Raw genomic sequence first — 27,425 nt, forward strand, 5'->3', positions numbered from 1 at the left:
GCTGGCACTGCATTCATGTTTTAAAACACGTGAAAGACATAAAAGTCACATTCTAAAGTCACCCAAGAAATACAAACAAAGATTGTTCATCATTCAATTTATTACATGTATGAATATTAACATCTCATGGTATCCATCTAATTCAATCAAAACCAACAAAGAAGAAAGTTAACCATGTTTTTCATATGAACATTCTCACACAGAATCTCTGTAACTTAAAATAGAAATATGTTTGTCTGCATTAAATTGACAATTTGAAAAAATATTTTCTAAGGAAAAAAATCACTTTTAGTACTTAAATATATTTGTTAATTGCTTGATGGCATCAGTGTCCAAGTTCAATAATAAGCATTACTGTTTTGTTACGTAGTTTCCAAAAATGGACATGTGGATGATTCTAGCTGGGGACACATGTCTATATGTAAGCACATATGTCCTGTTTTTGTTTTTGTTTTCTTTAATCTGGCTTTTCTATTTGAGAAAAAAAAACTAAGTCTGAACTTTGCTTCTTTAAGTCCTAGGAAGCTATTAGAAAAAGCATCTCACGGTAAGGTTGCTGTTCAGTTTCATTCTTACCCAATAAAAGTATAGAAACACTGTCTTTATTTGATGGTGTGCATAAATATTACACTCCATGGATAGCAAAAATATTTTTATTTATAATTTACATTTCACAAGTGAAAATCGTACATTTTTACACATACAATTTCATTTTGTTAAATTTGCACTCATCTACAGAACTTTCACACAACAAGCACCTGAAACTGTGCAGGCAGTAGGAAATGCAAATACTAAAATGTATTTATTAACCAAATGATAGCCGAAGGCCCTGCCTCAGCTAGGCAATTTATATAGATATATGTCTATATATACATAAAAAATTCTTCACCTCCTAGATCCAGCAGCAGCTTTTGTTAAAAAAAGAAAAGCATACCTTTCTCATTTTATTTAAACTGACTCAACTGTATCACTTTCTGTTTTAATTTCAGCAGGTGTTGCTACACTTTCTTCAGAACAAGCTGGTGGGGCATCAATTTGTTCTTCCTTAACTTTGGGACTTTCACAGGGTTCTTGCAATTCGTTTTTGACAATGTTCAACATAATGTTCAAAGGGTTTTCAACTGGTGTCTTGCTGGGAGATGGTGTGCAATCAAAAGAAGATGTCTACAAAATGAAAATCCCTATAAGTACTAATGAAGATTCAAATCATATTAACAGTTTTATAAGACCCGTAGTTCAGACAAAGGACTACCATGTTCAGTTACAATGCTTGCTTCCCACAAGCTAATACACTGATACCACTAACAGAAGTTAGGCTTCAGTACATAATTGTTATACACGGGACAACCCTATCCTAACTTTGTGAGGCTCCTATGTGGCTCTTAAGTACTCTTGGGAAATTTTTAAAGCCTCACAGCAAAACACCCTAGGAAACACTAATCTTCTAGTGGCCTAGATATAAAAATCTATATCAAACCAGTGTCATTACTACTAAACATATTCCACTAGCTTTAGAAAAGTTCAGCTACAAATAAAACAATATGGCCTTCTAAGGCTACTAGACTGGTATGGTTCCAATTTTACAGAGCTGGGGACACACTGCAAGTGTAAGGCTGAGTTCAAATCCCCACATAAAATTTGGATATATAAGAAAATCCCTGCAAACTTGAGACCAGCTAGCCTGGTACAATCACAAAACCCAAGAGACTCATAGGAGGTGGTCCTCTGGCCTCAACTTGTGGTCTGTGGCACATGTACAGCTGTATTCACATACATGAATACACAGACAACATTGGGGGGGAGGGGTCAGGGCTATTCTGGGACTCACTATGTAGACCAAACTGGTCTGAAACACAGGAGGATCCCCTCCTGCCTCTCAAGTGCTTAGATTAAAAGCTATATGTTACCATGCCCAGCCAACAAAAGTGTGAAATACTACTCTACTAGGTGTGTGGACAATACCCCTTCTCTTTAGCTCTTAATTTTTCTCTGCCTAGTGGTCCAGTAAAAGTTATGAAGATTCAAGTAAACAAAACAAGAAGTAAAATTTTAATTATTTGCATTTTATCAGCGATAAGTCAGTATACAAAGTCTATCTAATGTCAGTATTTAATGAGCCTACATTAAAAAGGCTATATATATTTATTAATAAAAATAAAAACATACAATATCCAAAAAGAACTTACATTTTGATAATCTTCATAACATGATGGATGGTAAATCTGAAGGAGAAAAAAGGGAAAAATAGCTATTCACATGCATTTTCATTTCTAATACATCATTCTTTTTTCTTTAAATTTTAAATCAAAGAATGGAAAAAATAATTTAGCCAAAAGAATGAAACCCAAACTTGCTTTTAGCCTTACGTAAATATGACAATTTTAATGGTGAAATACAGTGTAGACAGAAAATCTAGTTCTCAGTCTAGCTACTCAGCCTCATATGGTTAAATATAGAGCCATATGGTTACTAAGATCCCTCCAAAGGAAACATTCTATTTAAACTCCAGTATCACTTTTACTGACCAATGCCCAGAAAGGACTATAATCATCTTCAATATGGTGAGTTACTCTAACAAAACATGAACACTTCCTTATAAAATAAAGAACTTAAATGTACCTTTCCGTCTACTCTAATAGCATTTTTTAAGTGCCATTCCTCCTCCTCTTCATCCCAGTACTGTTCGAATTGTTCTTGACAGATTTCACAACTCTGAAACAGAATCATATAAAATGAAAGTTACATTGTTCATTAAAATAAAACGAACCTTTGCGTGAAACTTAAAAATGTACAATTTTAAGGAATGTCCATTAAATAATGAAGTTTTATGGATTGTGCCAACCTTCCACAAGAAGGGTTACTAACACTACACTGTGTTAGTCACTGATAGTATCTAACCCAAATTGGTCAAGAAACAGCCAAGATCTTATTTTGCTTTAGAAGGCTTACAAGAAATTATATTTGTTTACAAAACAATGTCTCAGTTCAAGGCCAGCCTGGTCTACAAAGTGAGTCCAGTATAGCCAAGGCTACACAGAGAAACCCTGTCTCCAAAAACAAAACAAAAGTCATGTAGCATCCAATTCCATAAGCCCGGCCTGGTCTTGAACCCCTGATCCTCTGTGCGACCATACCAAGGATAAGACATAAATATGTGCTTATGACTTAAAGGACATGAGGAACACTGCCAGAGACAGGGAAATCAAACACCATTCTACTACCTCAACTGCTCCAGCTGGTCCAGCAGGTACACTTTGGAACTCCTTTTCTTTAGCAGCTTCCTGAGTTTTAAGGACAACCTCTTCATGAACCTTTTCAAAAAACTGGCTTTTTGCACGTTCTTCCAGATCAGCTATTTCTTCAAATTCTATCCAGTCCTAAAGGAATTGATATAAAAGAGTATGTTCATTTCTGTCTAAGCTCTTTGTTTTCACTATAATCAAAGTTAAGGGTTTGTTTTCACATAATATGCTCTGATGTTATTTTAATACTTTTCTTTGAGCCCTGTAACCTTTTTTTTTCCTTTCAAACATCATCTCAATACATAGCCCGGCCTCGAACCATGTAGCCTAGCCATGCTTGGCCTATTGGCAATTCTCCTTCCTAAACCTCCCAAGTACTAAGATCAATTTAAATCTACATTAGAGCTGGAAAGACAGCTCTATGGTTAAGAGTATTTGTTGGTCTTGCAGGATCAGAGTTTGGTTCTCAGCACCAATATGGTAGTTCCCCAAACATCTGTTAACTCCAGTCCCAAGGATCCAACACTCATTTTTGGCCTCCTCAAGCAGTGCATGCATATAGTACATGGCATACAAGCAGGTTCTGCTATAATTTAAAGAACAACTAAAATTTCTAAATACTACTACTATGCATAACAAAAAAATTAGAAAAATAGTGTGTATGTACACATGGTTGCAGATGCCACAAGGAATCTAGAGGCATCAAATCCCATGAAGCTAGAGATGTAGGCAAGATGCCCATACACAAAATAATAAAACTAAAGAAAACAAAAACCTATATTCTAAGGATCAAATTTATTTAGAAAATTCATGTTAACTTCCAACAATTATTTACACTTCAGAATATACCTGACATCTAGATAACTCAGAGGCATATGGATTACTTACTGTTAGACTGTAGTACCAACGTCTATGAGTGACTTTTCTGCTAACATCTTTCTCAGTCCTGTTTTGCCGATAATGCCAGTCCAAGTGATCTGCATAAACGTCTGTCTGGGATGTTGTAAACCTCATTCCACAAGAGTAACACTGAATCCCAGTATACAGCCGGTTTATAACACTGTCATAACGCCTATTTTTAAAAACAAAGTCAATTTTTAAACATGACAATGGTTAAAAACAAATTACAAATACTTACTCTGCCACTGACCCTTTTTACTTTCTGGTTAAGTGTGAAACGTGGATCCTACTTTCTTATTTATAAATTTGCCTTTTGGCTAAAAAGGGAACAACAGACTACCTAACAAAGCAATTCATCTGCTTAGTATGGAGTTAGTATCAACATACAGTAGGTTTATGACTAATAGAAAGATATGGCAAGAGATTTCACCTCCCTGCAATTCTAGTGCTCTGAATAATTCAAATGTTCTACCCCAATTTAAGTAACATAAAAGTTCTAAGTAACAATGTGTATGAATATCTGTATATGTGTACATATATATAGGTACAGATGTCCAAGGAGGCTAGAGATGTCCGAGTCCCGTGGAGCTAGAGGTACAGGAGGTTATGAACCACCTGATGTGGATGTTTAGAATCCAACTCAGGGACTTTGGAAGAACAGTATGTGCTCGTAGCCACTGAGCCACCTCTCCAGCTCTTAATATTTGTATTCTTATCTACAGTTAGTTGTTCCCTGCTATCTCAAAGTGGAGCACAACGACTCAAACTTGTAATCCTAACATTCAAAGAATTCAAGAACAGCTCAGCTAAAGAGACATCTCAAAAAAGAAAGAATAAAAAACATGAAATAAGCTGGGCAATGGTGCCTTTAATCCCAGCACTCAGGAAGCAGAGGCAGGGGCTCTCTGTGAGTTTGAGGCCAGCCTCGTCTACAAAGTCCAGGACAGCCAAGGCTACACAGAGAAACCCTGTCTCAGAAAAAAAGAAAAATAGAAAGAAAGATATGACTAACTATTAGTGCCTAATATTTAAACTTAAGATGCAGATATTCTTAAGAGGTAGGATTCAAGCCATTATTATGTAAATTATTTCTAAAATTAGATTAAAAGGCCTGTGTGATAGCCCACAGATTAAAAAGTACTTATCATGCAAGTTTGCAAGCTTTTGGGGGTATGAGTCCAACCCCCACCTCCCAGCAACCACAGTGGAGGGAACTACCTGCCAGCAGTTCCCTCTAAGCTACACGGAACACCGTAACATGCATATACCTCCACTCACACACATACACATTACACATGAAAAGAAACAATGCACACGAATAAGAAAATTTGAAAAACATTACATACTGTTTCAATTCTTCAATTGTAAAATTAGTAAGATCTGGAACATCTTGATCTTCATTCTGATCCTCCTCCTCTTCTGGGGGAGGCTGAGTAGCAGTCTCATTTACCTCTGCAGTTGAAAAGATAAATGTCTCAATACTATAGGCCAGGTGTTCTTTGTAGCAAAACACTGGTTACAAGCATATACAGAAATATAGCTAGTATTAAGTGCATGTGATATGAAGTTTACTGGCCAAGGAGCCTAAATAAAATTTCTTAATACTTTGTTTCATCAATATTCAAATTATCTTCAAACCCCAAGTTAATATAGATGGACTAGTAAAAATCAGCACATGACATTTGTAGCAATGTTAACAAGCTAAAACAACAGTGGGCCAGTAGGATAGTTCAATCTTTAGAAATTGTTAAAATTTTCATTATAATCCAATTACATTTGGTTTTCAAAAAACACTGAGCCGGGCATGAGGGCATACACCTTTAATCCCAGCACCCAGAGGCAGAGACAGGCACCTCTCTGATTTTGAAGCCAGCCTGGTCTAGGAAACAAGTCCAGAACAGCCAGGACTATAAGTGAAACCCTGTCTCGGAAAAACCAAAGGGGGGCAAGCGCTGGTGGCGCACGCCTTTAATCCCAGCACTCACTCAGGAGACAGAGGCAGGCGAATCAATGTGAGTTCGAGGCCAGTGTGGTCTACAAAGTGAGTCCAGGATAGCCAAGGCTACACAGAGAAACCCTGTCTCGAAAAACCAAAGGGGGAGAGAGGGGGAGGGAACACGCCTAAAAGATAAAGTAACTCAATTACTCAAGTGCAAAACTTTGCCATAAATTATTCCACATAATGTATCTCTAAGTTAACTAAGCTTGATGTATATGAAGTATACACCCATACTCACGTGCTGTAGTTGAGTCAGGTTGTGACAATTTGAGAATTCCTGTTTTTAGCAGTTTTGAAAACAATTCATTTACATCCACCTGACTGAGATGATTATCAGGATATGCCTTAGGAAGACCTCCTTTAAAAAGAAAAAATAACATTCTTAAAATGAAAACTTAAAATGAACATAAAGATTCATATTAAGCATTTCCTCAAAGTTAAAAAGCTTTATACAAGATAATCCACCAACAATAAACCTTTTTAATAATGGGATTAATAGTTTTCTTTCCAGCTGACAAATCATTATTTCTTGAAAAATATTCCAAGATAATAAAAAGTGTGTGTGTGTGTGTGTGTGTGTGTGTGTGTGTGTGTGTGTGTACACTTGTGTACACACACATATACATGCTGTTTTATATACAATACTTATGGAAATATTTAACATAATTTTATATATACTTTTTAAAGGGAGATATTACCACTTAATTACTTTGTCTAGTTATTTTCAGACCAAATAAAAGCAAGATGCAAAGTAAGCCTGATGATCCCTTCTATGCGTACAGCACTGTGCCTAAGTCCAAAGTCTACTTTTCTAATTCTCAAGTCCGGTTCTTAACCACCTCAAAAAAGTAATTCTCCAAGGATGAAGCAGTGAAGCATCTCTTTAAAAAGACCAAAGCCAAAGCGGCAGTACTGCTGACTGTGCTGCTCCTTGGCATGATAAACCAGAGGAATGGTTAATAAAGGGTATGAGCCCTACAGCCCAGGACACCTACCCTCTAATATTTGTTGAGGCGGCCTTGCAAAGGAATTCAAAGCATTGCTAGTACTGTCAATTACACCAAAGCTTTAATAAGCTGAGTAAGACAACAATCTCCTCCCTTAATCCATCCCCAATATTTTGCAAGCACTATGCTAATAACTAATCCTTTAACTCATCAGTAAAAACAGCACAGCAGCTCAGCAGAAGAGGGCTTGCCTAGCACACTTGAAGTCCCTAGATTTGTATTTCAGCACCATTTTAAACAGTCTATTTTATCAGTTGTGGTGGTACATCCTCTTGATCCCAGCACTCAGGAAGCAGAAGCAGTCAGATCTGCTGGAGGCCAGCTTTGTCTACATAACAAGTTGTAGTCAACAACAAGGACTACATAGTGAGACCCTATTTAAAAATTAAATATTTTAGTGTTTACCACTGTTAACTATCTGCCTACACTTCCAGGAAAAAAAATCTAAGCCATTAAATGTTGCACTTAATGGCAGAATCTATTTGTATCCATAATAAAGATAGTTCCTACCCTTGACCCTTAGAAATGCCCAGCACATAATTAGCTGTCTATTCAAATTAAATATCTGAATGCAGGAATAAGTCCACTTCACTATTTAAATCAATTACAATAGCATTTACAAATTAGTTCAACATTTACATTCCATTAGAATGAGCTAGTTATATGTCTAAGAGGGAAGTATCCAAGCTCTACAGTGATGAAGAAGAACATTATGATACCAACTCTTGGGATTTTCGCTAGAAATTCTACTTTCTAATTGTAAAACACGAACTAGTTTCTTATTGGTGCCTAAATTCTATTGCTTGTGAAAGAGGAATTCAAACTTAGGTAGGATATGGGGGTTAAATAAATACTGTTTGTAAGTCAATAGGGTATTATTTGGCACAACATACAGTACTCAAGGGGGAGGGAGGAAGCCTATCTGCCACACCAAAAGTTCTTTCAAGGAAGTATCTTACTAAATTCCCTCTAACACAAAGCCTTGCATGCAGCAAATGAAAAGAAATAAAACTAAGGAAGAATCACATTTTTTTTTAACTTTTTTCTTTTTAGACAGGTTTCTCTGTGCAGCCTTGGCTGTCCTGCTGTCCTGGACTCACTCTGTAGACCAGGTTGGCATCAAACTCACAGAGATCTGCCTGCTTCTTCCTCAGAGTGCTGGGATTAAGGCGTGCCCCACCATGCCCAGCTGCATTTTTACTTTCAAGTAAAGAATATTGAGAGAATATGAAAGACAACTTTCTTTTTCATTGTTTTGCTTTTCAAAACATTTCCCTGTGTAGCCTTGGCTGTCCTGAAGCTCAGAGATCCACCTGCCTCTGCCTCCCTGAGTGCTGGGATTAATGGTGTGCGCCACCACACCTGGCTCTGAAAGACAGGTTTCTAGTAACGGTTCATACTTCTTGAAAGAACCTAAGAAAAACACACATAATGTCTTGTCCAATATTCCCAACCTAGAGGAACAAAATGTCATTTCATTTCCTCTGCAACACTGCTTTCACATGGGGGTAAAAAAATTATATATATATATAAAACCCAACATTCTGAAAACTAGAAGAAAATCTGTAGTTCTTACACATTATGCCATTAACTTCAACATAACAAACTTTTCCTAAAGAACTGTATTTTTTTATTTTACTTGTGTGCTGGGGAGGATAGTGAAATGTGTACATGAGTGCCAGTGCCCATGGAGGCCAGAGGCACTGAATCTCTCTGGAACTGGAGTTACACTACAGGTGCTTGTGAGACTGAGGTGGGGACTGTTACTCAGCGTAGGTCCTCTACAAGCACAGTATGCATTATTAAATTCACAGCCATCTCTACAGCCCCCAAAAATTCTTGATTCAACAAGAAAAACTAGTTTCTAAAGGAAAATATATTCATAAAGCATTTAAAAGTTACTTTTGCACATTTCATTTTTATTTTCTATAGAGAAAAATTCTAAGAAATGTTGATACTACTATCTCCTTTTATCAAGGAAAAAAATTGAATGGGGACAACAATTGTTTAATGCCTAGTCTAACCATAACTATACAAGAGGGAAGAATACTAATTAATCCTAATTGTACATCTAGAAATTAAAAGAATATGTCTTAAATTCAAACTGACACAATTTTAAGAACTAAATCATAAATGTAGTTTCATTATTAGAACCTTCCTAGTTTGTAAGTTATGAAAATTCTCTAAAAATTTAAGTCAATAAAAATATCATTTGTTTGGACATGGTTGTTTTGTATTTTAGGCTGTGTTTTTTGTTGGGGATATGACTGTGTGTGGTTCAGGTGTCTGGGATGGAACTCAAAGCTTTGCACGTGCTAGGCAAGTGACCTATCCCCAAGCCACACTCTAGCCCCAAAAGGATGTTTTTTAAACAGCTTGTTTTATTTGGCAGTGCTCAGGCTTGAACGCATTCTAGGTAAATGCTGTGCCCCAGGCCTTAGGATTTAGAAATTAAAATAAGTATCACAGCAGTATGTAATTCAAAAACTATATACCATCACACACACTTCCCATTTACCACAAAGTAAAAATAACTTTAAACTCCATTATTAGTTATGACACACACTAAAATAACAAAAATGCCTATCAGGAGACCTAGCTAAGAACTATTTTCTGTTGTTTTTTATTTTTTGAGACAGGGTCTCTCTGTGTTAGCCTTGACTATCCTGAACTCGCTTGTAGACCAGGCTGGCCCCGAACTCACATTGATCCGCCTGCCTCTGCCTCCCAAGTGCTGGGATTAAAGGCATGTGCCACCACCACCCGGCAAAACTATTTTTTTCTATTTGTCCACCCACTAAAAACTTATAAACAAATCCTTTTATGAGGTAGTATCCTCCAGTATTAACATTTACTGGATCGTAACACATACACTCAAAATATCAACTACAATTTCTGCAGTTTGTAGTTTCCTTCAGCCTATCATAACAAACATCATTCCTCTAGCCACTTCCGGTGTCCACTCAATAGATTTCCTTTCTTCTTGAATGGGTCTATGTCCAGCCTAATCATCTCTAGCTGAAAAATAAGGTTTGCATGACCATAGGTCAACAACATAAACTGAGAGAATAAAAACACTTCAGCCACATTAAATTACTATAAACTGAACACAATCTCTCAAAACTGCCATTTTCTAAACCAACAGCTATTGAACAAACAAGTTCTCTGTCTCGAATTTATCACAGCTCAGAAATACATACCTGAAGGATTTTGAATAAAAGCTCCAGGATTCTGTGGATGAACTGGTAAAAATTGTTGTCCTTGGCCAAACGCTACTGGCTGAGCAACACCACTCAGAACCTTTAAGATAAATGTTAATTTTAAGAACATTCCAGAAGTAAAAATTTAATATTCTCATTACCTGTAAATTTTCACAAATATCCTAAGGCCCAAAGTCTGGTAATACTTAGTAATAATTGGTTTACTTCTACAAACTAGAATAGCTTCTCTATCTGTTTCAGAGGTATAAGGAACTGAGAATGGGTAAAACTTTAAGAACCAGGCAATGGCAGTACACGCCTGTAATCCCAACACTAGGGGAGGAAGAGGCAGGAGGATCTCTATGAGTTGAAGCCAGCAAGTCCAGGACAGCTAAGGCTACATAGAGAAAACCTGTCTCAGGGGAAGAAAACAAAAACAGAAATACTTCAAAAGAGGTGTATCGTTTTTAAAATTATCTGTATTACCTGTAGACTTGGCTAGCGATCAATTAAGACACAGACACTTGTTATATTTTAAAATAGCCTTAGTTAACCTGGGGCAGGGCAGATATCAATCTTCTAAACTACCTCCCAGAGTGGGGCAGGCATGGGATCCCTGTCTCAATCCCATGCCACCTGCTTGTAAAAGTTTGTATCAAGTTTATCTCCCATCCATAATCTCAAATACTTGTTAATGTTTTTTATCGGGGCTGGATTCTCCATCCACACTGGCCATGTGCTTTTCTTCCATCTAACCCATGGCAGCCTTCCTCTCTTCTGAGGGCTCTCTCCTTTCTCCTCCTTGATCCTCTTTTTTTCTTCCCAGAATTCCTCTCTCCCCTAGACCCACCTATCTCCTTTGCCCTGCCCAGGTAGGAGGGCTTTTTTTTTAAGGAAAAGGTGGGTCACACAGACAACAAATAGTAATTAGCATCAAAATACATCAGACCACCCCCCCCCCAACTGAGGTGGACATAAAAGAGCACTCAGAGCTAGGCATGGTGGTGCATGCCTTTAATCCCAGCACTTGAGAGGCAGAGAGACAGGTGGATCTCTGTGAGTTCAAGGCCAGCCTTCTCTACAAAGTGAGTTCAGGACAGCCAAGGGTACAGAGAAACCCTGTCTTGAAAAAACCAAAAATAAATAAATAAATAAAAGCACTCAAGAGGCAGATGCAGGATTCTGAGTTTGAGGGTAGTGTGGTCTACAGAGAGAGTTTCACAACAGCCAGAGTTACACAGAGAAACCCTGTGAGGAATGCTGGGGGGGGGGGGGGGGGAGGGGGAGCTGTCCTTAAAGTATAAACCACGCAAATATAAGGACATATCAACCTATGCCTTACAAGTCACTTTATGCTTTTTCACAAAGGGAACTGGCATCCAGAGATAAAACCTTAACCCAATTAGAGGGTCTCAGAATGCCTGACCTTGCCTTTTTTCCAGTCAAAAGTCTGTTTCAACCAGGAAAGATAGCACATAACTATAATCCCAGGACTGGTGACTTGAGAGCTGAGGCAAGAGGATAGCAAATTTCAGGTCATCCTGAGCTATGCTAACAAGCCTGTATCTTTAAAAAAAAAAAAAAAAAGTAACAATGTGAACGTCGGAGTAGTCCTCCTATTTTGCCATTATTTTTGGATAAGGTGATTGCTGAGTTCAAAGTATATTACAAAAGACATCAAAGGGAATTTCAAAAAACAAAAACAGCTGGACATGGTGGCTCACATCTGTAATCCTAGCACTTGAGAGGATAAGACAGGACAACTGTCTTGAGTTTGATGTCAGCTTGGTTGGACTTTACAGTATGAGTTCTGAGCAGCTTGGACTACAGAGTTGAGATCTTACCTATAAAAAACAAAAATAAGACTGTAGACCTTCAACTACAGCTTAGTGGTACATCATCTGCTGAGAATACCCCTGATTTCAAGCTCCAGAACCATAAAAAGATAAGGATTACAATAAAGTCATGAAATAAGTATTGTAGTAGCATACAAATTTGATATTTTGGATTTAGTTATGTAAATAAATCTTTTACTGTATTTATTATTTTGTTATATGTATTATATACTATGTTATATATAATTCTTGTTCACTATCCATGAGACTTCTCAATGGTGTAAACACACACATACACACATATACACTCAACACTCACACACACCATTAATTTGATCACAGAAAAAAAGACCAAACAAAACACCATTATACAGCACCTGATAACAACAATATCATTTCTACACTATTGAGTTCCAGGTCATACAAAACTACACAATCTGTCTCAAAAGCAAAGTATGCAAGGGCTAGAGAGTTGGCTCAGTGGTTTAAAGAACACCGGCTATTCTCACAAAGGACTTGAGTTTGGTTCCCAGAACACCGTGGTGGCTCACAGCCACTAGTCACGCTAGTTCCAGTGGTGGCCTCTTCAGGCCTCCAGGGCCACTGCACAGATGTAGGGTACAAAAATACATGCAAGCAAACATTCAGACACATAAAACACAAGTAAAAATTTTTTTAAACTATGCAGAATAAAGCTACGAATCATAGATAGTCTATGAACTGAGCAATTAAAACAAAAAGAACTGCTAATTCAAGGGCAACTTGAGCTACACAGCAATCTTCACCCAGCTTGAGCTACAAGTAAGACTCTTCTAAAAAACAACAAAATGTATAAATAAGTATGTGGATGGATGACTGTATATTCTATGACTACAACAAATCAGAAGGCAGACAGCAAGTTTGCCATGTAAACATTAGTATCAAGCAATTGTATGCAACTAGAGTAACTAAAAAAGTGATGAAAATAGAAAATAAAAAATATATATACAATTTCATTTCTGACTTAACTCAGACCAAGAAAATTCTTGGTTAAGAACCAACAAAGTGAATCAGTTCTAATGGTTTCTTTTAAGCATATCAGGGCTCAACAGCTGTTCACGGTAATGGAGGTCATTAAAATTTCGTATTAGCATTAAAAATAAAACAATTAAAGAATCCAACAAAAAAGTGCATGAGGCTAGCAAGATGGCTCAATGTGTAAAGGTACAACTTGCAACCAATCCTATGATCCCTGGTGCCCACACAGGTAGGAAAGAAGTGATTCCCACAAGGTTTCCTCTGAACTCTACAGGCTCACCATAGCGTATGTGCACACCAACACACAAAATAAAAATACAGTATTTCTTCTTTAAGTAAAAATAGTTCAGTGGCACAGTCTATGGAGTGCTTGCCTACCACACACAAAGCCCTTGTTAAACCTAAACCCCTCAGCACTGGAAACAGTGGGCACGCCTGAAGTTCCAGCATTCCATGGGTAGAAACCAAAGAATCAAGTTCAAAGTCACCCTCTGGTACACAGAGTTCAACACCAGTCAAGGCTAAATGAGACCTTGTCACAAAACAATAAAATAGGGGCTGGAAAGATGCACCAGTTGTTAGCAGTACTTCCTGCTCTGCCCTTCCGGAGGACCTGAAGTCATGTGAGACAGCCCGCATGGGCTCTAGTGGCATTTCTGGCCTGTGCGGGCACTTGCACACACTTGCAAAGACAGGCACATACACACATAAATTAAAATACAATCTTTTAAAAATAAGTGCACACATACCATGAGAGGAAAGGGAGATATAAAGAGAAGACTGAAATGAGTCAGTGTCTCGGAAGAGCTAAAATCATTTTGAGTTTAAGTGGCAAATATGAATCCCCCAAAATCTCTCATCTCACTTCCCTAATACACAGGAGTTTCAGGTACAGTAAGAACTTACACAATAAAGTACATTCTTTCTTTTTATTTTCGAGACAAGGTTTCTCTGTGAAGTTCTGGCTGTCCTGGACTCATTTTCTAGACCATGCTGGTCTCGAGCTTAGAGATCCACCTGCCTCTGCCTCCCGAGTGCTGGGATTAAAGTGGTGCAACACACCACACCCGCTACATTCTTAAAGCTTGGCCCAAATACTACAATTTTGAAGCAAGAAAAAATGTTAACCCAACCTTGAAAACTAACGTACACAGAGAATGAGAACAGCCTGGACTACACAACTGTGTCACAGATTTACTTACCTATATATAATTTTTACCTACCACGTAATTTTGGACTAATTGGAAGAGCTTACCTGTTGAGATGCCTGAATATTTCCTACTGACATCGGAGTAGGTAAATTGCCAAAGTTTCCAAACTGAGAATTCTGAAGATTCTTTTCATCAAAATAGTGTCCAGATGCTCTGTTAAGAGGATTTGGGAAATTCTGGTTTCCAGGACCATGTGGTCCATTAAAGTTTGGTCCTTGAGGTGTATCAAATATTTGTTCGTGTCTTTGGAATTGTAGTCCTTGAGATGGGACATTAAAAGCATTGCCAGGTGGGTCATTAAATGGGCCAGTCTGATTGAAAGAGTCAAGCCTTTGTGAAGGATGATTGTCAAATCGAGTGCCTTGTAGACCAAGAGGAATATCAAATCTTGATGCTTGCTGGTGTTGTGGCCCATCAAATCTTTGAGGTACACCATCAAATCTAGGTTGAACCTGCTGTCCAGGTGGCCCATCAAACCTCTGTGGACCTGGCTGACCAGTTCTTTCAAACCTAGGACCTGGCTGCCCATGTAATCCATCAAATCTTGGCAAGAGTGATGGCTGGCCTGGCTGCCCATCAAACCTTAAAGAGTGACAACCTTCAAATCTAGGACCACCTTGACCCAGAGGCCCTTCAATTCTTAGGCCACCTCCTGGTACAGGACCCTCAAACCTAATTCCACCTCCTTGTTGAACTAAAGGCCCTTCAAACCTGATCCCAACCCCTGGTTGACCATGTGGTCCCTCAAACCTAAGATTTCCACCTAGTTGATTATGTCCTTCAAATCTCAGACCAGCTACAGACTGGCCATGGGGACCCTCAAACCTCATTCCAACTCCTTGCTGTAGCAAAGGGCCCTCAAATCTTATACCACCACCTGGCTGACCATGAGGCCCATCAAACCTAATTGCAGTCCCTGATGGACCATGACCCCCTTCAAATCTAAGCCCCCCTACAGGCTGACCTCGAGGATTATCAAATCTAAGACTGCCCACAGGCTGTCCATGAGGTCCCTCAAACCTCAAACCACCCACTGGTTGACCACGATGTCCTTCAAACCTGAGGCCACCCACAGGCTGACCCCCTGGTCCTTCAAACCGCAAACCACCTGCAGATCCCTCAAACCTAAGACTAGGTGAACCTTCAAATCGAAAACCACCTCCTCCTCCTTGTCCAATTGGCCCTTCAAAGCGCAGAGGTGTTCCTACTGGTCCTGGAGGACCTTCAAATCTCAAAGGGCACCCACCTCCTAGCTGACCTTGAGGTCCTTCAAATCTCATAGGGCCTCCTCCCCCCATTTGTCCTGGTGACCCATCAAACCGAAGAGAGCCTGGTGTAGGAGGTCCATCAATTCTAGGGCTTAATTTATTAGGTCCTTCAAAAATCATCTTGGCTGGGCCATCTCTCGTCACAGACGGCCTACCAGGCCCATCAAATAATGGTCGGTCTTCAGCTAAAGCTGTAAGTCGCTGATTTGTATCCAGGCCAGCAAATCTTGATGGCGGGCCATCTACAAATGGTTTATCTGAATCTTCATATCTAGGTCGCTTAAGTGGAAAACGATCATTGAATGGTGATCTCTGTTCTTCTCGTACACCTTTTAAAAAGAAAAATATACATTTTCACTAAAATTGAATTTATATCAAATTATCTATTCTTATAGTTACTAAATACTTATCCAAAGACATATTATCTCACTATATTAGTGGGTAGGGAAGAGACAGACAGCAACTGTAGGTTAAGAAGATGCCCTTTTGATTCAGGTACACCTAGGATTAAAAAACCTCCCATCCTGTCGAGGTACTTGTCATCTGACTTTAAGAGCAAGTTACTTAACACCTACAGTTTTGTTTCTTATTTGTAAAATTACAAAAATACGTATTTCCTTGGGTTTTGTGGATTTAATCAAATTAAATATTTAAAACAAAACAAAAACTAAAGAAGTCCCTGATATAACTGACCTTATAAATCATTAGGTCTCTTTCCTTCCCATGGGAGGGGTAGGGAAAAGGCAACAAAACAGAGCTACACATACACACACACACAGGTAGTCTCAACAGCGATAAAACCCAGCCCCACTTAGCTTGTTCATTTCCCTTCACTGCTGTGTGATTCAATAGGCATAATCTCATTTAACTTTTTCTACCTTTAGCAGAGACTTGCTCGTCATGTCTTCTCCGGCCCTCATGGGGTGAAAGATTCTCAGCATAAGTACGACTCCCAGATATAGGAGAAAGACGTCTTGCTCTTTCACTAAATTGTTCTTTTCTGTCAAACTGTGCTCCACTATTCCTACTTGCATGTTTAGTTTTGGATGGCTCACATTCTATTCCCGACAACAAGGCATCAGTCAAAGGGTAGTCAAAAATATCAGGATCTAAGAGATCAAGTCTTGGAAATGAATGCTGAACCTGTGTCCTTTTCAGTTTTGCTTTATGTTCATAGTAGGTTAATTCAGCATCAGATAAGAGAGGTTTCTTTTTTAATCCACCTTTATTTTCTTCTGTAGGACTATCCCGTACATTGCATCTATGTTTACCTTCTTGATACTGAAATAGCTGTCGAATTTGATGCACAACAACAAGGAACTCATCCTGTGTAATTTCACCAGAAGCTAAACGTTCACTCGTCTGCACAGGGATAAAACAAATTAAATATTTCAAATGTAAAAAATACAAAAAACTGGACAAAAGAAAATAATGGCTACATGATATTAATGACAGTCACTACCTTTTGAAGTAATTCTCTTTTGCTTGCAAGAGTTAACTCCTTAGGAATTTGAAGATTGGCATCTACACTTAATCGATGCTGCTTTGGGGCTCGAGGTGACAAGATTCCTTTAGTGCTTGACCAGCTCTCCCTATGCCTTAGATGAGGAGGTTTACTATGTTCATCACTCTGTTGTAAGCTGAAACCACAAAAAGTAATGTTACTTCCAAGTGTTTATTTAAAAAATGGAATCTCAGGCTACACTTAAGGATACTTTAAGGATCTAGTTAAATAAAATAGGTATGTAAAATTTTTTTAAGAATTTGAAAAAGCAAACCAAATAGAGAACTCAGACTCTTAGAGGTTGAAGATTTGATTCAAGGGAGAAATGGTTGTCTCGTCTGTGCAAAGGCCCAGGTCTGAGCCCTAACAGCAGTACCACCAGCAGCCCCAGAAATAAGAAAACAAGCTGATGGAGTAGAACCATGAATTCAAAGACAGAGTGGGCTAGCAAGCAAGTTCCAGGCCAAGTGGGGCTATAGAGCTGGAGCCTGTCAAAAAATATCAACAATTAAAAACACAAGCAACTGTCATTCTTGCATATAAACATACAAACCTCAAGAAGATGAGTATACCTTTCTAAACTTTCATGTCTCCATAAACCAAAAGTATTTAACACACTAGGTTGTTTTTCACAACTAGAAAAAGAATTATGCTGGGTGTGGTGGCACACACCTTTAATCCTAGCACTTGGGAAGCAGAGGCAGGGGGAATCACTGTGAGTTTGAAGCTAGCCTGGTCTACACAGGACAGCCAAGGCTACACAGAGAAACCCTGTCTCGAAAAACCAAAAAAAAGGAAAAAAAAAGAATTAAAATCATTATAACATCTGATTAATATCTTCTAATCCTTAAACTAACGCCACCTTTAAAAATGCATATTCTAAAGCCAGGAATGATAGATAGATCACACATATGATCCCAGCATTCGGGTGACTAAGGTAAGAAGACTGTTATTAGCTGGAGGCCATGCTACAACACTTACTTGTGCGTTCAGGCTAGCCTGACATAGTGTTTGAAACTTGTCTTAATAAAGTAAAAATATGCAAATAAAATCCATACACTTTGTATTTTAACAAAAACATCAGGAACATACCATTTATTTTCTTCCCAACCAGATTTCCATCTTTTCGCAGACTTAGAGCTTTGCCAATTCTCTATATTCTCCTTTGGTTCAGCACCTGACTTCATAGAATGCTGACTTGCAGTTTCTTGTGGTCGGTCCTCATCCATCTTTTTCAGTCGTCTGGGATCTCGAACATCCGGCTTGGTACTTCTCTTAACATTTCTCTCTTCCCTGGAAGATGGTGGGAACTCTTCCATATGTGACTGTTTAAGTCCTGACTGACGCATCTTCCCACCTTTGGGCGCCAAGGTTGGAGACATACTTCTTTGCCTTCGTTTGGGTGACCGCCTGTCTCTTCTCTTTGGGGAATGTATAATTGGTGACCGAGACTTAGGTGACCTGGACCTAGATCTCTTTCTAGTACTTGATCTCCCTGGTTTTGTCCCCTGTTTTTCCAATTCTTCTGTAACCATGTCTTGTTTTTGGACAATGCCATTTATGATTTTACTTCTACTTCCGATCAGTCTGTGCTCAGATGATTTCATGTGCTCATCTTTATCCTTCTTTTCTGCAGTTTTTCTCTTTTCTTTTACATCTTCATCTTTGCTCTCAGCTTTATCCTGAAGATGCTTTTTTAAGCGTGGATCTCTCTTGCTCATATCAGATAACCTCATACTTTCAGATTCTTGGTTTTTCAAGTCTTTTGTGTGGGATAGCTTGTTTTTCAATGGTGATGGTGATTTAGATTTAGATTTTGATTTAGAGTCTAACTGGTCAAGTTCTTTCTTGGTTATTCTTTCACCTGATTTACTTTTTTCTTGCTTTGATGAATTTAGTTTTTCAGAGGATACAGTTTTACTTGTTTTAATATCAGACTGGTTTAATGTGTTCATTACAAAATCTTTCCTATGACTCTGCTCTTTGCCATGGGAAGAATGTTGGCTCATCCTGTTAAGACGGGGATCCCGGTTAGTTCCTTTCAAGTCTTGAATTTGTAAGGGTGGACCCGGTCTGCTTTTGTCAGGTTGTACCGGAACCTGATGGGAAGTTTTAATGGCCATAGCAGGAATTTGTGAAACATGTAACTTAGACGGTGCTGATCCAGGACCCAAGTTGGCTGTCTCCTGCTGAACACTAAGAGATACTGCCTAAAATATAAAATGTCCTTGTTAATACCTTAACCCATAGAGACTATTTATTTCCTTGCCATTATATAGACTACTGTAAAGTTTTGAACATTTTCAAAACCCATTTGCTTAATACAGCATAACACTACATACTCTGGGGGTACAGCAGGGAGGAAGAAGGGGCTACGGATTTCATTATATAACCCTGGCTTGCATGGAACTCACACAGAGTTACAATGATCTGTCTCCAAGTCTCTAGCTCCCAGTGCCGGAATTAAAGACATGCATCACCAAGCACAGCAGTAATCTAAGCTTCTAATGTATGCATATAATAAAGAGTCCAAGCAGCTAAATGATAGCATATCTTTTTGTTTGTTTGCTTTGTTTGTTTTGTCTTTCGAGACAGGGTTCCTCTGTGTAGCCTTGGCTGACCTGGACTCACTCTGTAGACAAGGCTGGCCTGTAACTCACAGCAATCCACCTGCCTCTGCCTCCCAAGTACTGGGATTAAAGGTGTGAGCCACCACACCCAGCTATGATCTTACTTCTTACCAGCCCTTTATTCTGTACTTTTTTATACATTTATACATTTTTAATACAATGAATAGAATTAATTCTTCAAAAACCATCCAAGATTCTAAACCAGAGTGTGGCTCAAAAACAGTAACATGACTAAAACAACTGTGCACGAGACACACAATGATTCTAGTTAAAGTCATAAAATGGTTTCTTTCCAAATATTAATGAACTTATAAAATTCTGTCTTCCTCAATCTCAACAAAATTTAAATGCTAAATAAAAACTACAGTCTTTCATGAATACAAATACATACTCTTGGGTCTATTTTTTATACCTTTTGTAGACATTTAGAAATCTGATTTGTTCATGAACATTACTTATAGACATTCACTACAATACACTTGCTGTCTTAGGACTAAAATATTAAATCCCGAGTTCTTTGTTAAAGGACCTATGTATATAAGTAAACCTTTCTAGATGAGAATAAATAAAACAAAACTACAGTACTACCCTGATAAGAGTAATGCTTTTTGTTTGTTTGTTTTTTGTTTTTTGAGACTGAGTTTCTCTGTGTAGCCTTGGCTGTCCTACACTTGCTTTGTAGAGCAGGCTGGCCTCAAACTCACAAACACCCAACTGCCTCCGCCTCCCAAGTACTGGGATTACAGGTGTATACCACCATGCCTGGCAAGAGTAATGTTTTTTTCCTAGTATTTTGAGACATGCTGCCAAGGCTGGCCTCCAACTTGCTATGTGACTAAGGATGACCCTGAATTTCTGATTCTCCTATCTCCTGTTTTCAAGTACTAAGATTACAGACAGGTGTTATCAAACCTGGTTGTATGTGACAATAGGGATCCTAGTACCAATTGGTGTATGTGTGTGTATATATGTATACATGTATGTACATATACATTCACATTCATTATATATATATATATACATACATATACACACACATACATACACACACACATATTTACATCCAAGACAACAATCTAATAGAAAATACTGAGAAATAGCATTCCATTCAAAATCAAGCTTTATAATAAAGACATAAAATTAATCAGCATAATTTTTAAATTAAGTAAAAACAGGTAAAAAAAAAAACACATTATCAATAAAATATCCAAATATAAAATAACAACTTCCCTCTTAGAATGTTTAAAGACTTAAATTTCAAATTTCCCCTACTTACCAGTTGTGCCTTAGCTTGTTCTAACTCAAGCTCCAGCTTTTTTTGCTGAAGTTCTAACAACTGTTTTTGTTTTGCCAGTAACTGTTGCCTTATTAGTTGTTCTTGAGTAAGATTCTTTTGTATATCAGGCACAATCGGAGGAGTGGAGACACTGGGGGAACTGACCACTGTGCCAGGTGTTGAAGGCTCGTCAGGCTAGAAGAAAAGAATGCTTTTTAAGCAAAACATATCTAAAACTGCCAAAGGTCAACTAAAAATTATCAACCTTACCTTATTATTCTATCCATAAATATCTAGTCATAATTAAAAGCTCACAAACAAAAATGCTTAGGAATTTAAAATGCCAAATGTTAACACAGTAAGACATGACTACACGTACATTTTTTTTAAACTAAACTGATTCTAGTTTTGCTTTCTGAGATGTTTAGAGACTTGATAGTCAGGACTTGATAGTCGAAATTGTACTAGCATATACACCATTCATATAAAGACTTACCGATTTATTTAAAAATTTGGGATTCACATGGATGCTAGATGAATTCACATTAGGGGGCAGAGGTTTAATTGGCCAAGCAGGATCTAATGAATTGACTCTGACATCCAAGGCATAAAGTTTCTTCAAGGGGAATATTTCATCCCACGTGGAACGTAATTTAAATAAACTTTTCCTAGTATTTTCATCCACCTAGAAAAACAGAACAGTTCTCTGGCTTGTTAAGTTACTATAGAATGTTATATATATATATATTAAGTATAAAGCTACCTGCCAACTCACTTATATTATCCATGTACACATATATATATCATAAAACTTTATTAAAGGCACATTTGATCGTTCAAGTTAAAAAAAAATGAGTCCTCAAAAACAAAAACAACAAATCAGTAAAGCAGTTATGTAACAGACTGCAAGCAAGCAACCAGGCAAATTTTATCTTTTTAATTTATCTTTTTAAAAGCACAAGTCTCCACATTTTAGAGCTTGATATAATATTCCTAATAAACTCACTAGATAAAAACATGAAAGCCAGAAGAAGGTTTGCCTGGTAGCTAATTTTTGTAAGTTGCTTGCTAATAGCACACAATAAAAGGTAAGATTATTTTACCAACCTAATAGAAAATACTATGATTATAACCTACAAACTAGGTTCAGTACAGAAAATACCCTCATAATTCTAATTCTCAAAACCCTAGCCAATAGTGTTCACTATATAACTTGCCTACTCACATCGTAATGGATACAATGATTTCAAAAACAGAAAAATCCAGTACTTGGTTAAGACAAGTTTTTAACTTTAGCCTTTGACCTATATTCACATTTTTACAGATTATTTACAAGGTTATTTTTTACTAACTATAATAAAATTCAGTAAAACTGTGATACCAAACCCCCCAATTGGAACATACTGAAATTGAAATCAGCAAAGATCTACAAATACTCACACTGACTTTTTAATATCTGAAATATAGCTTTCCAAACTATTCCTCCATATACTATTTCTTTTCTATCCATTTAACCCTACAGCCCAATTATCCCAGACAGCTGATATGCCCTATAACAAGTGTTTTCTAATAAAACATAATATCAATCTTTAAACCTAAATATCTCCAAAGGCCTTCTGAATTACCTCAGAAAACCCCTCCTGTTACCCAAACTACCAGTTACATTGTTAAAAAGACTAACAATTTCTGCTCCTAGAACTACCAAGCATTATTCCCAAGCACTAAAGAGGAATTAAAGTATTTCAAGAATAACCTAAAGCAATGAACTGGTCGCCATTCACACATCCCTGTAACTTTTGCGCTTTAACAGGGTAACAATGTCTAAAGACCACTTTGGGGAAGAGAGTTAATAGGAACCGTGGACTGAGTGAGGTGCACTGAGAATTGCTTCCCACTCCCCAACATTAGATATTTCAACCACAAAACTAAGTATTCTGGAAGCTGTAACTTTGTCTATATTCTACAAACAACTTCATATGACCAATATTCATATTTCAAAAATACACAATTATAAAAGTATACTCAAATGTTCCATAGCTTGAACGGCATCCATTTTAAAGATCTAACGTTTAAAAAAAAAAAAAAACTTGCATTTGCCACTTTCCTTGAAAAGGCACTTTACAGTAAGTGTCCAGAAGAAACAGTCCACCACCCAAGAAAACCCAACACAAAACAAGTATTTATTTAATCCGGAACACATTTTAAAGATTCAAATGTTTCTAAATATGTGTGTATATATATATATGTATATATACCTTTTCAAACACACAAATAAATGTTGCAACTAGATTTTTAGTAAAGGCAGTGAGATACTCTCTTCCAACGTTTTTCACGATAGAATCCATAAGGTACATAACAGGAAGCTTCTCTGAGGAAGGAGCCTGAAGTATAAAAAGAAACTGACAAGTTTAGTATAGTGAATTGCCACCAAAGAATTACTTTTAAAAGTGTTTTTAAACCTACAATACAGACCTCTAGTTTTGTTGGTACAAATGCTTTTTGATTATGTTAACTTTATGCGCCTTAAGTGTTCAAGTACTTGTTACTTACAATGTCTTTAGTTGTGCATAAAGAAAGCTCAGAATTACCAAGAGAAAAAAAAACATCTCTAGTATTTAATACTTCGTATAATTTGAGGTGCACGTGACATGGTATAAAGGCCTTTGTTCAAAGTGAGAATAAAAGGAGAGGAAAAATACTTTTTGTAGTCAAAGTGTCAGCTTTGGGATCTGTGTTTATGTTGTGCCTTGACTCCATGAAATACTCTGGCAAATGCCCTGGTTTCACTGGATAATTTCATATGTTAAGGTCTATGAAGCTTTGTTACCTATAAAATCATTAATTTTCTATAATCCAAATGGATAATGAAATTAAACACACTTCACGTATGAAGTCAATACAAGACGCTTTAAACTCGGCACAGGAACACGCAGAAGTGCAAGCTTGCTCCTGATACAAGAAAAACTGGATAGAGGAGCCGCTGAGTCATGTCAGTCAGCTTCAACTTGACTGGAAACCTGGATGTCCTGAAGATTTTCTTCACAGCATGGACTGTCGTCGAGATATTTCTCCTCTTACATGCACAAACTAAATTTGTGCTGAGCCAGTGTGGTGATGCTGATAAAGGTACCAGCCCTTCCAAGGTAAAGTTGCCCCAGTTGAACTGCAAAGCCTACCCACCACTGGCTTTTAGAAAGCACAGCAAGCTTCCAGAAAAGCATCAGCAGGTTCACAGACTTGTTGAGGAGCACTAACACATGCCACATATAAGCTGTTAACTGACTCCACAGGAGAACCCATAATTAAAGAAAACAAAACTTAGGTGAATCCCCAATTACCCAGCCCATGTGTATATGAATCTAACTGAACACGACCCATAGCTACCTGTAGCTAGGGCAGGCTCACACTTCTGGGGTATGCAATGCCCCACTTCACAAAACCAATTGCCCTGACAAGTGTGTGGAAATGCTCTTGCTTCTGATATCACCTTTACAACCAAAGTTGACTAAAGGAATCACTTGAGTAGTTTTTTTTTTAAATGTATGTGCTAACAGGGTTCACAAAGCCACTGTGTGAGGGTAAACTATTAAGTACCAATATGTGAAATGTTTTATTGCTGTCTTCACCTTATCATGTCTTGTTTTATACCATTTAAGTAATTATTGCATTAGTGAAGATAAATAGGTTCTTTTAACACCACAATCTGTTCAATAGGCTAGTGTTTTATTGTACAAGTGAAGTCCTTCTATGAATTATTCTTTTTCACTACTGTTTTCTTATGGGAAGACTGATATTAGGTGTGAGTGCACTAGTTTAGTATTTCTGAGATGCTAGAGAGTAAGGACACAAACATACACTTTCATAAACATAAACCAAGCCAGCTGCTACCAAATGACGGCAAACCCTCCCCTCACCCTCAACCCAGATTAAGATTCTTTCCCCAAAGTGACCTTTACATCATCTAGTTAAGTCTGGCTTTACAAAAATAACCAGGAAGCATGTGCCCAAAACCTTTTGAGCTGTCTTTTACCAGCAAATAAATAGTCCACCTATTTTCACCACTTTGTGTAACAAAATACATAAATACAAGTTTTATGTGGTCAATATATTCTGCATAAAGTTTTCAGTTCTCCAAGGTCTTGTAGATCCATTAAAAAACAGCAAGAAGCTGTCTCCTCTGAATGGCAACCTGAGCTGCTAAATCTATTAGGTGCTGTGAATACCAATACCCAAAATATAGTTTGAAAACTTGTTATAAATCCAAGTGCTGTTCTTTTTAAAAGGTACTTAATGTTAATTCTTCAACTAAACAAAAAAAAGAAAAAAGAAAAAAAAAACACCCTACATTTTCTCCGCCAACATGTATGTGGTTCCAACAAAAAGTTGAGTATGAGGAGCACTTCCTTCTTAAACCTCATACGTTTAAAAAAAAAAAACAGCTGTTTCACAGGCATTCAACAGGAAAAGTTGAATGAAGACTTGTTTTAGCTGTCAAAATGAACATGATAAACTTGTTGAGCCCTTAAAAAAAAAAAAAACCTTTTCCCCCTCTTTAAATTAAGGTATGAAAGAACCACGTGAAACCGTGTATCTTGTGAACTGATTTACCCAAAAGAGTGGATGGACCTAAAGAAGAATGAACCCAAGTCACTTAAAGACTTTTGTTTAAAACACACAACCACGTAAGTAAAAATTCTTGGAAACAGATTCTACACCTTACAAAGGTAAATAAAAAAGACAAATACATATTTTATATGTTTTATTCACAAATTTTATAATACCAGTCACACATTTCAAAACCATTTATTAGAGTCAGACCACTCAGTTGTACACTAGACAGAAACCGTCTCTAAACAATATATTGGTGGTTGTTGTTAAAGTGGCCTTTTAAAAGGGGTTCACTCTGCTAAAAGGAGGCTCATCCTGATCATTGCAATCGCTAACAGCTAGAGAAAAAAAAAAAGCTAAACCTTAAGTACAAGCTTGAAAAGTAACTTAAAACGAACTAATTGGGAAGCGGTTAAGACTCATTATAACTAAGTTTAACAGTAACTTGACTTAAGTGACATATCGCTCCCACATGAATCCACAGAAAAGGAAGACCAGAGGGAAATAGAAGGTGGCAAAGGACCACTTCGGTGAAGGGGTGAAGAAAAGCAAGCCTTCACTATCAGGGAAGGGAGAAAAAGAGAATAGGAAAAGGGACTGAAATTTTCAAAGAAACTCCAAGTATTTGTTACCCACTGGGCCAACTCTCCACCTACAGGTTGGATAAGATCTCCCCACCCCAACCCCCAAAACCCCACCCTCGGCCCAATTTCCCTACCATTGGGGCAAAATGAGACCCTCCAAAAGGAGAAGAAAAGTTTGATCTTAAAGCCCCCACCCCCAAAACGGGGCTGACGGGTGCGAGCAGCTGCCTGGCTGGCAGGGAATGGATTCTCCTCTCTTCCCTTTCGCATCATGTGCTTTGCAGGCGCCATGTTGAGCTTACAGGCCGCTGCTCCACTCGGGGCCAATTCCCTATACCCAACCCACACCGACAGCTCGCTCCCAGGTCCCCCTTCACCTCCTTCCAACCCACGGAGCACAATTCCCCCAAAAGGACACTGAGGGAAAAAGCCCCTCCCCGCCTTCCCAGGGGCTTAAGAGGGTTTTGTTTTAACTCTTACTCGCCCAGACCACAAACTGCCTCTAAGTCTTCCACCAACCGAAAGGGCTGTCCCCCCAAAGCGTGCGAGCGTGGGGACGTTGCTCAGAGGTGGCCTAAATAGGGAGTTGGTAAGCGGAAACGGGGCTCCACCCTGCATCCTCCCCGCTCCCTCCCCGAAAGAGGCCCACGCTCCCAGCCGGGGCCAAAGACCAAGCCCGACTCAGGGGTGGGGGGTTGGAGAGGAGGACCTCCGTCCCCCTTAGGATGGAAGCGAGACCTGGGATGAGGCTGACACTAAAACCAAGGAGTATTAGAAGAATAGGAGGCTGCGGGGTGTATAAAAACCTTGGCGGTTTGGGCCTCGATGAGAGAGACGATCTCCTTGGCGAAGGGCAGGTTCTCCTCGGCTAGAATGGTCAGCATATTGATGTGCGGTTTGCTATTGAAGGTCAGGTCTTCCAGCGACGACTGATAATCCCGACAGGCGTCCTCCCGGGCCCCCGCAGCCCCGGCCTCGGCCGGCGTCTGCTCTGACATTGCGCCGCGGCCCCCCTCCGAGGTCCGCCGCCGAAGCCGAAGCTGAAGCCGCTCGACACCCCGCCTCCCTTTCCGACGCCTCGGCCTCGCTCCCCGGGGTCTCCGGCGGCTGCGGCTTCACCACATGCTGACCGCGGAGGGGGGAT

At 38.5% G+C, this 27,425-nt stretch overlaps 1 protein-coding gene across 2 annotated transcripts; it reads right to left on the reverse strand.

Annotated features, from left to right (window-relative positions):
• Positions 1–82: 82 nt before the first annotated feature.
• PCF11 (PCF11 cleavage and polyadenylation factor subunit) lies at positions 83–27,425 on the reverse strand. Of its 2 annotated transcripts, none has more exons than XM_084767669.1 (16): positions 27,088–27,425; positions 23,345–23,470; positions 21,586–21,774; positions 21,090–21,284; positions 18,276–19,393; positions 17,142–17,319; positions 16,951–17,041; positions 14,456–16,008; positions 10,349–10,448; positions 6,380–6,499; positions 5,489–5,594; positions 4,131–4,314; positions 3,222–3,377; positions 2,620–2,712; positions 2,187–2,222; positions 83–1,164 (listed from the first exon to the last, which is right to left on the reverse strand). In XM_084767669.1, exons 1-16 carry the CDS (start codon positions 27,277–27,279, stop codon positions 949–951), a joined length of 4,653 nt encoding a protein of 1,550 aa, XP_084623795.1. In that variant the 5' UTR covers positions 27,280–27,425; the 3' UTR covers positions 83–948. The 2 variants fall into 2 exon arrangements, with proteins under 2 accessions (XP_084623795.1, XP_084623794.1); XM_084767668.1 differs by having other exon boundaries at positions 16,558–17,041.

This window comes from Acomys minous, assembly GCF_964271855.1.
Source record: "Acomys minous genome assembly, chromosome: 2".
Lineage (NCBI taxonomy): Eukaryota > Metazoa > Chordata > Mammalia > Rodentia > Muridae > Acomys > Acomys minous.

Bases quoted from the DNA above. Each gene is read 5' to 3' on its own strand.
- PCF11 (XM_084767668.1), bottom strand. From the start codon at position 27,279: ATGTCAGAGCAGACGCCGGCCGAGGCCGGGGCTGCGGGGGCCCGGGAG. The intron at 16,009-16,557 runs GTAGAAAAAGTT...TCTTTTTAAAAG, and splicing joins CGAGCAAGTCTCTGCTAAAG to GTGTACGAGAAGAACAGAGA. The intron at 2,223-2,619 runs GTACATTTAAGT...TTTCTCCTTCAG, and splicing joins CTATTAGAGTAGACGGAAAG to ATTTACCATCCATCATGTTA.